The 9,692-nt window shown below is 49.4% G+C and overlaps 1 protein-coding gene across 1 annotated transcript; it reads left to right on the top strand.

Annotated features, from left to right (window-relative positions):
- The first annotated feature begins 5,824 nt into the window (after positions 1-5,824).
- Positions 5,825-9,126, top strand: NFKBIA (NFKB inhibitor alpha). Its single transcript, XM_047738430.1, has 6 exons — positions 5,825-6,174; positions 6,809-6,917; positions 7,247-7,457; positions 7,742-7,830; positions 7,963-8,223; positions 8,539-9,126. Exons 1-6 carry the CDS (start codon positions 5,948-5,950, stop codon positions 8,584-8,586), a joined length of 945 nt encoding a protein of 314 aa, XP_047594386.1. The 5' UTR covers positions 5,825-5,947; the 3' UTR covers positions 8,587-9,126.
- Positions 9,127-9,692: the final 566 nt, after the last annotated feature.

The raw sequence follows: 9,692 nt of genomic DNA, 5'->3' as shown, positions 1-9,692 counted from the left end.
AGACTGCTTCTCCCTTTGCCTTCCATTCTCTCTGACAAACCAAATCAAATCAAATCAAATAATAAAATAGAAACAGCCAAGCATCACTGTAGATTATGGGAAGCATAATCAGTAGGAGGGACATCCCGAGGTGAGAGGTTCACACACTGACTGTGGCCTTCTGAGTGAGCGGCTTAACCCTTCTGAGCCTCACATTCCTTTAAAACAGAAATAATGATACCCACCTAACAGAAGGGCTGTGGAGATTAAACAGGAGAATTTTCCGGCCCCAGCAAGCATTCAGTGAATGTATACACAAACTGAGAGGTTTCTGCGGCAACACAGGGCTTTCAGGAACGAGGGGGACCGTGAAAATGGAAAGGGGGTGGGCTGTAGTTATTGAAAAAGCAGGATGAACAGAACTGATCAGCTACGTGTTTCAGGAGAAGGAACACTCGCAGCTTTCCCTTGGAACCAGGAGAAATTATGCACTGTAGTCACAATAAATATCCAGTTTGGGGGGGGGGGGGTAACGTCTTTAGTCTTTAACCCAACTTTTCCTAAAATCCCCTCAAGAAAATGTGATTCCTCGGAGAAGTTATTCCATGGATGGCCTGAAGATGTCGCTGGAGACAGTACCATCCACACAGCGCCTGTCTGGGCATCTGGATTCTGCCCTTGATGAAGGGAAATTCCACAGTGGCTGCCTCCCCACATCCCCTTCTTCCATGCTCCTGACCTTTATGTAGCCTCCTCTTTCTCCTGTGAATCCTTGTCCTTCCCAGTACCTCCCTGTCCTGATGTTCTGGCCCCACTTGGGCGTGGATCAGAGTCCTTCAAGGCAGCAGAGCCAAAGCTGTGACTGGGTCATAGGTAGGCTTCCCCATTCTCTTCCCATTGCCATGTTCATATAGATTATTTACCAAGACGTATAGCCATGGTGTCACCCCACCCACCCCAGCTACAGTCCCCTTGCCTCCCGGGTTTCAATCAGTGAGTGTCAGGGCAATCCCTGTTCCCCGCCTCCCGTGCTCTTTAACTTTTCTAAATTGGCCCAATTTTCAAATATTAACACTTAAAGCCTTGATGCATTAATCTACCTTGCTTTCTGAAAATATTAGTGTGCTTGGCAAAATTATCCCTAAACTTTAGCCTACAATCAGCCCTAGGATATAGGAAATGAGCATTCGTCGGGGCGCCTGGGTGGCTCAGCGGGTTAAGCCTCTGCCTTCGGCTCAGGTCATGATCTCAGGGTCCTGGGATCGAGCCCCGCATCGGGCTCTCTGCTCGGAGGAGAGCCTGCTTCCTTCTCTCTCTCTGCCTGCCTCTCTGCCTGCTTGTGATCTCTCTGTCAAATAAATAAAAAATCTTTAAAAAAAAAAAAAAAAAAGGAAATGAGCATTCGTGAGCCAAGCTGAATGACTTATCCAGAGGGAATACGTCCCAGTCATGGGATTAGACTCTGATAGCAGAGATTTGGAATAAAGGAAAAAAACATTCCAGGCCAATTTTCCTCCTTCTCCCTGCTCACAGTTTCTGCTTGTGACCCTTCTTACTCTCTTATTTGCTTTCAGTATTTAAGAATCAGCCTAAATATAACTTTTAGAACCCATATTTTTATAGGTATCCCCCAAGAACAGCCTCAAAGATAAGCTTCCGAGACTCATCTCAATTTCTAAAAGTTAGCCACATGATCTCGGGCTCCCCTCCAGAGGAGAAAGGCTCTAAAAGGAGGTTTGAGAAAGACATTATCTTATGATGACAAGAACCTTGATGGATCAAGGTTCCTAAATCTTTACTTATAATCTGAAGCACATCTTTTTAACAACTATGGTTCTGTTTACTTTTGTCCTAAACCATTCCCAAGACCTTAGACCATAGGGTGGAGTGCACATATAGTTTCTGGTGGTAGATTTTAACTCTGATACTGAGAGGTGTCATGAGCCCCACACCTGATTATGGTGCCCAGGAACAGGGACGTCCTATTATTCATGCCTCAGACTCTGCAAAGTACCCAGGCTTTTCTGCGGCACTTGCCCTAGTGCTGAGTGTCCTCATACCCTGACTAAACTCAGAATGAACGGACACCCTAGACAAGACAGCAAATAGCCTGGCAATGTAGAGGAGGCCACATGCTATGAAGCCTCCAACTCCCACCCCAATGCAAACAACCCTACACACCTATAGACACGTTGCTTGGTTACAGCCAACAAACAGTGGAAAGGGAGAGCCAGGAATTCTAGCCAGAGTGACACGTGCAGGCCTCCCCCATCAGAGAAGATTACCCAATAGGTAGCCTTGGCACGTGGTTGGGACACCAGAAGAGCAGGAACACCTCAACAAGGTGCTTATTAAAAGGAGTTTAAAACAAATGTAAATAAGTAAGTAACCTAAACAGTCTTTGTGAGAAAAGTCAGAATTTCCTTCAATCGATTATACTTTTCACAGTGTAATGTTTAAAAGTTCTTTGGGGGAGAGAGGACTCTTTTTTTTTTTTTTAAGATTTTATTTATTTATTTGACAGAGATCACAAATAGGCAAAGAGACAGGCAGAGAGAGAGAGGAAGCAGGCTCCAGACTGAGCAGAGAGCTCGATGCGGGGCTTGATCCCAGGACCCTGGGATCATGACCTGAGGTGAAGGCAGAGGCTTTAACTCACTGAGCCACCCAGGCGCCCAGTGTTAACTTTCTTTTGTCTTTTGCATTTTATAAAACCCAAATTACTTTAAAAATGAGTTATCTAAGGTTTTAACATCCTTCTGTTGCCGGGAGAACTCTAAATGTCCAAGAGTCCTTAAAGTTCTTTCTAAACCAATCATCAGTTTCGCTGTCTTCTTTCGGCCCATCTGCTCATGTTTCCTGACTTCCAAGTATGTTCTTGATCTCCAAGATGTAATGTTTATTGATTTAAACCACATAGAGCTCTATATGATGGGGAGAAAACATGTTGGGTCACTTTCGAAACGATCTCCTAGGTTGCAGAAAATCATAAGGTACCCTCTTGGGAATCCCCATGACAGGGACAGGTCATCAAGGCTCAGCACCTCCCAAAATTTCCAAAAGCATGATGACAAATCAGGGAGCGCTTTGGCCTGACTCTTACCACTAGGTGGCACAGTACACAATCAGGAATAAAGACTATGGGTCTTGAACACCATCAGGAAGGTAAAGCACTAAAAGGAGGTACAAGGAAGCTATTGAGACTTTTTCTTTTTTATGCATGATTTTCTTTCTTAATAATCATTTTTAAACCTGCAGCTAAAAATCATCTTCTAAGCTATATAAGTGGGGCACTGAGAGCTCAACTTTTTTTTTTTTTTTTTTTTTTTAACAGAGATGAATATTGCCTGATAGGGGAACACCAATCAACCCTCTATTTCACCTAATGATTGGAGTAGAAAACACTTTGAGCATCTTCTTCACATTACTATGCATTTGGTCTCATTTCTTTTATTTTTCAAAGATTTTATTTATTTGACAGACAAGATCACAAGTAGGCAGAGAGGCAACCAGCGAGAGAGAGGGGAAGCAGGCTCGCTGCTGAGCAGAGAGCCCAATGCGGGGCTTGATCCCAGGACCCTGGGATCATGACCTGAGCCAAAGGCAGAGGCTTAACCCACTGAGCCACCCAGGCGTCCCATTTGGTCTCATTTCTACATGGAGTTTTCAAAAGTGTAAATACTACAACTGCTTTGGCCCCATGATTAATATGTTGGGATAGAAATTAGATAAACTGTCACAGGGTGCCGAGGTAAATTTCTCTGCATTTCAGTTCCTTTTTGGGAAAATAGGAATGATAACTATCTTACAAGAGGAGTTCTGAGAATGAACAATGTATTGCAAAAAGTGTTGGGAGTCCTTCCAAAAACTTACACTACTTCCAAGAGACACAGTCACCCTTAAGCAGCTATCTATCTGTTTGTGGACAAGCAATACAATTTTTTTTTTAAAGATTTTATTTATTTATTTGACAGAGAGAAATCACAAGTAGACGGAGAGGCAGGCAGAGAGAGAGAGAGGGAAGCAGGCTTCTTGCTGAGCAGAGAGCCCGATGTGGGACTCGATCCCAGGACCCTGAGATCATGACCTGAGCCGAAGACAGTGGCTTAACCCACTGAGCCACCCAGGCGCCCCAGCAATACAATTTTTAAGCAGGAAAAAAACCCTTAAATGACATTGATCGAATCTTATGATAAGAGCAGGTAGACCACAGCAAAGTTAACTGATCTCCCCAATTAATATGCAGTTAATTAGAGGTGGAGTCAGAAGGGAGATCTCCTATGTATAGCCACTGCTCTATCCTGCTTCCATAAGGGTTTTTGTATATCATGTGCCTGCAGAGACAATGGAGTCTGTCCTTGGAAAGTTTTCATTATAAACATGTGATCACTATGACCCTGAAGGTTTTAGGTCTTGATTTTAGGGCTTTTTTACCCTATTTTTTTCCTCACTCCCCCTGACCCAGGTTCCCTACATTCAGTTAGAGGATTGGAGAGAGAGAAGAGATGAGCAAAGGGCTGGTTAGTACACAGCCAGTCAAGTTAAAGATGAATGCAATACAATCACCAGAACTTTCTGCATAACTATAGAGGCTCCTGGGGCTCATCCCTAAAAACTCTGACCCAATTGCTTTATTTTGCCTGGACCAGTTCTAGAAGTAGATAAATTCAGTTAGAGGCTTGCAGGCTAGAAGGGGGTGGAGTGGGAACATAAGTTCTATTTCTGCAGGTGAAACCAGAGGATGGGGAGCCTGGATATGTCCAACTCCTGCCCTCCCCAGGGCAGGAGAGCAAGGAGCTAGCAAGGGGGTAATCTGGTAATCTCCTGTAGCAGGTTTAGCAACTACTTTCTTAGCCATCCTTAAGTGCCCAATCTTGGATAAGGCACTGCTCACCCTATTCTTCAGCCTCTTCCAAAAAAAGACTTCTGGAAAGTCACCCAGCTGGGCACCCAGAAGTAAGCGGAGGATCCATTCTTTGCAGCAGCACAGTGCAAATCAGGGACCATGACCTCGATAATTCTTTTGTTCATCCAGAGTAGCTAGCTACAACTTCTACTACAAAGATCAACACTTTGCTTTACTTGAAAAAAGTTATGGTCCTGTTCAGCATTTTGCCTGAATACAGGGCAGAGGGTTTGCCCCTCCTACCATTGGTCTCTTAATGCCAAAGCATTCACATTCACAACTTCTACGCGGGGCGGGGGGGGGGGGGGGGGGGGGGGGGGTGCTGGGGAGGGCTAAGTGTCCCTGCGCTGCAGAGAGCCTGGCATTGGCAGGAAGGCAGAGGCAGCCTGCGACCTTCTAACCCGCCAGGGCGTCCTTCTCCGCAGAGAGAAGTGTGGGGAAGCAAATCCCGACGTCCAGCCATCATTTCCACTCGAGTTTTCAAAAAGATCAAGAATCGGAAAGGACCGGCGGGTCGGCAAACCCCACGGAGGAACTGCACAACAGGTCTGCGTTCACTGGGATCTCAGCAGTCCACGACCCCAAATCGAATCGATCTTGGGAAACCCCAGGGAAAGAAGGCTTCTTGCAGAGGGACGGGATTACTGAGTGCAAACAGCAGGGAAGTACCGGGGTAGGGGACCTTAGTCGGGAGGACTTTCCAGCCACTCAGCGTTCATCAAAAAAGTTCCCTGTACATGACCCCAGTGGCTCATCGCAGGGAGTTTCTCTGATGAACCCGGCTCAGGGTTTAGGCTTCTCCCCCCGCCCCCACCCCCGTCTCCCTCCCGAGCAGAGAACGAGGCCAGTTCTCTTTTCTGGTCTGACTGGCTCGGAAATTCCCCGCGCCTGACCCCGCCCCGGAAAAATCCCCTGCCAGCGTTTATAGGGCGCCGCGGCGGCGCTGGCGAGCCCACAAGAGTCGCAGCCAGCGGTCCTCCCCTCCGTGACACGAAGAGGCAGCGAGCGCGCAGCCCGCGGCCGAGCGCACCTGGGCAGCAGCGCCACAGCTTCCCCCGCGCCATGTTTCAGCCCGCCGAGCACAACCAGGACTGGGCCATGGAGGGTCCCCGGGACGCGCTCAAGAAGGAGCGCCTGCTGGACGACCGCCACGACAGCGGCCTGGACTCCATGAAGGACGAGGAGTACGAGCAGTTGGTGAAGGAATTGAAGGAGATCCGCCTCGAGCCGCAGGAGGCGCCGCGCGGCGCCGAGCCCTGGAAGCAGCAGCTCACCGAGGACGGAGACTCGTAAGTACCGCGGGGCCGGGTGGGGACGCCGGGCCTGCAGCGCGAGGCGCGCGAGGCGGCCGCAGACCGGGGTTTATGCTTCGCCGCTCCCCATCTCCCGGAGACCGTGCAAAGCAGAGGGATGCGCGTAGGGGCCGGGGGATGGGAAATGAGGGTCGGATCCCGGGGCTGCGGTGCAGCAGCTCTGCCTTGCAGACGCGCATGCCTTCCCCTCCCCCCGGGCCCGGGTCCGGGCCCGGTCTTCTCGGCGCTCGGCGGGGGCGGGGCGGCGGCGGGGACGCGAAGTCCCCTCTTGCATAATGGAGAGTCGGGGGGCGGGGGGAGGGTAGGCTGGAGTTTCTGCCCCGCTGGCGGGCGCCTCGCGGCCGGGAGGGGAAGTACAGGGCGTTCCGGCCCGGCGGGAGGGCGGGGCGGTCTGACCGGCGCCCGCCGAGAAGGGTGGTGGGGGGGGGGGCGCCCGGAAAGTCCCTGGGCGCCTGCCAGGAACACTCAGCTCATAATAACCTCGCGGAAAACACCGCGGCCTCGGCCTCCAGAAACCCCGGCCTTGCGCAATCCCCCGCAGCCCGCGCCTCGCTGGGCCCCACGCAATGCACTCACCAGCCCTGGGGGTTTTTCCCTCTGTTCCCCTTAGGTTCCTGCACTTGGCCATCATCCATGAAGAGAAGGCACTGACCATGGAAGTGATCCGCCAAGTGAAGGGCGACCTGACCTTTCTCAACTTCCAGAACAACCTGCAGCAGGTGCGCCGGCCTGCCCAGCCCCGTGCCTCTGACCCAGTAATAAAGCTGGATCTAGCACAGCTGCTCCCAGTCTTTCGTCAATTAACAATCACTAGTCATTATCTTCCCTGACCTTTTATGCAAGGTCCTAGAGAGGAAAGAAAATTCCATTCATTGATGGTGAGGCCTTTATGAAAGCCCACCTGGAGCCTCTGGGATTTGTATTGCCCCTTAGACCTGTTAGGGAGGAGCAACAGTCAAAGACCAGGAGATCTCTGGGGTTCAAGGGAAGACAGACTCCGAGTTTGGGCCATGGCTTATCCTCTTTCTGTTCCCTCTTCTGTTTGTAGACTCCACTCCACTTGGCCGTGATCACCAACCAACCAGAAATTGCTGAGGCACTTCTGGAAGCTGGCTGTGATCCTGAGCTCCGAGACTTTCGAGGAAATACCCCCCTACACCTTGCCTGTGAGCAAGGCTGCCTGGCCAGTGTGGGAGTCCTGACTCAGACCTGCAGGACCCAGCACCTCTCCTCCGTCCTCCAGGCCACTAACTACAATGGTACGTCTGCCTGCCCTACCCTGCCCATCAGAAGGCAGATGACTTGGAGAAGGGGGAGGTGGGCCAACTTTAGGAATCCAGGCAAGAGCAGAAACTCTCAACACCGGAGAGGAAGAGAAAATACATGTAAAAGGCCTGTGATGCCTTAATAAAGTCCATTCAGAGCCCAGATTCTGGGTTCTCCAAAATCAGAAGTATTTGCCCCCTACCAGAATAGGTGGAAAGCTGTGCTTGAGATCTGAGGCTTGAAACAAGTGGTTATACTTTTTTCATCATTCTTCTAGGGCACACGTGTCTACATTTAGCCTCTATCCGTGGCTACTTGGGCATTGTGGAGCTTCTGGTGTCTCTGGGTGCTGACGTCAATGCTCAGGTGAGTACTTCATGTCTCCAGATGGAGTGCCTCAGGGCTGCAAGGCCCTCCACAGTAAGACCTCACGTGCTCTTGTTGCAAGCAGAAATTCCAAACTCAGCCATAAACCTCTCCAATTCCTTTGGGTTTCAGGAGCCCTGCAATGGCCGAACCGCCCTCCATCTCGCCGTGGACCTGCAGAATTCTGATCTCGTGTCGCTCTTGTTGAAGTGTGGGGCTGATGTCAACAGAGTTACCTACCAGGGCTACTCCCCGTACCAGCTCACCTGGGGCCGCCCAAGCACGCGGATACAGCAGCAGCTGGGCCAGCTGACCCTAGAAAGCCTTCAGATGTTGCCAGAGAGCGAGGATGAGGAGAGCTACGACACGGAGTCAGAGTTCACGGAGGACGAGGTGAGTCGCAACTTTGTCGTTCTGCACAAAGCAGGACCCTGTATCCAAAAGGCTCAACTTAATGAAGTTCTCACACTTTAGTGTGAGTGACCAGTAGTACCCCCCCAAAGTGTGTCTTCATTTTTTGCCCTTTTTAAAGGAGAGGAGCATTAAAGAGAAGCTCCCTCAGCCCCTGAAGTTAATTTATATCCCAGTTTTGGAGAATGGCATCCAAGAATACTTGAGTTATTTCGAGGAACAGCCCTCACCATTATCCCAGCACCTTTGGCAAAGTTCTGGAAGTTTAACGTGCCTTTTTCTTTCTCTTGTTCTTAGCTGCCCTATGATGACTGTGTGCTTGGAGGCCAGCGCCTGACGTTATAAGCTTAGAAGAGTAAAAGGACATGGACTTGTATATTTGTACAAAAAGAGAGTTTTATTTTTCTAAAAAAAAAAAAAAAAAAAAAAAAAAAAAATTTTAAAAGAGGGTACTTAAAATCGCACTTCACGCTCCCTGGCCTGAAACATTCACTATGGTGGATCTGCCCTCATTTTGTTATTTTGGTGAACTTTAGAAGGGAACAAGAACGATCACTGGAATTCAAAGAAAACCTCATTCAATCCTCACCTTTGTGGGGTTTCTGGAGGAGGTTATGCAACATGTGATGAAAGGACGACATCTTACTTGCTTTTTGACTGAATCACCATAGATTCGGTAGCTCAGCCCCGTGTGGGTTGTGTAACGACTGACTAGATGTAAAGACCAGGTGTGTCGTTAAGCCTTTTGGGGGTGTGGGGTTAAAAGCCACTACTTGTCAAGGTTTGTGTTGCCCTCCTGTAAATGGTGTACATTGTGTATTTTGTTGGTAATTATTTTGGTACTTCTAAGATGTGTATTTATTAAACAGATTTTTACAAACAGAATTCTCCTGATCATTCTCTTTGGGCTGCTGAGGGGCTCCCAAGCTGAGAGTCATCCCATCCACAGAGTGGGGGAGGTGGAGAGCTGTGTGGGAGCACTTACCACAAGCAGCCACAAAGCCCTCTCAGAGAGTAGCTTCTCACAACTGTGTACACCAGAGTTCCTGCCAGGCATTGCAGGCAGCCCCCTGGGCCCAGTGCGTGGGAGGGGAGGCTGTTGCAAGATGATAGGAAACACCATTCTTAGGCTGGGGTGGGGGTGGCACTCTCTGCTTGGCCCACAGCTGGAAGCCTCCACTGCCATTTGCTTTGATCTTGCTTTAAGCTATGCCAGGACCCTTCCACTTTAGGAATCATTTTGGTCAACAGAAATCTGCTGAAATCCTATTTTCTATTACAGGAAAAGTTCTTAACAATAATGCTGGGAGTTCCTGAGGCCTTGGGCTCAGCATGGGACTGCATGCACTAACATTTATTAGCAGCTGCCCCCTCTGAGCCTTCATTTCTTCATTTATAAACTGGGCTGTTAAGGTTGCACAAGACAACGCACGTCTGAAGCATATAGTGCC

Source organism: Lutra lutra, chromosome 7 (assembly GCF_902655055.1).
Source record: "Lutra lutra chromosome 7, mLutLut1.2, whole genome shotgun sequence".
Taxonomy (NCBI): Eukaryota; Metazoa; Chordata; class Mammalia; order Carnivora; family Mustelidae; genus Lutra; species Lutra lutra.
Note: the sequence above shows the minus strand (reverse complement) of the source record. Positions and strands in the feature narration are given on the sequence as shown.

What these genes read in the sequence shown, in the direction of transcription:
- NFKBIA (XM_047738430.1), top strand. Translation starts at nt 5,948, where the DNA reads ATGTTTCAGCCCGCCGAGCACAACCAGGACTGGGCCATGGAGGGTCCC. An exon ending in TCCAGAACAACCTGCAGCAG is followed by an intron (nt 6,918 to 7,246) that starts GTGCGCCGGCCT and finishes TTCTGTTTGTAG; the next exon opens with ACTCCACTCCACTTGGCCGT. An exon ending in CAGAGTTCACGGAGGACGAG is followed by an intron (nt 8,224 to 8,538) that starts GTGAGTCGCAAC and finishes TCTTGTTCTTAG; the next exon opens with CTGCCCTATGATGACTGTGT.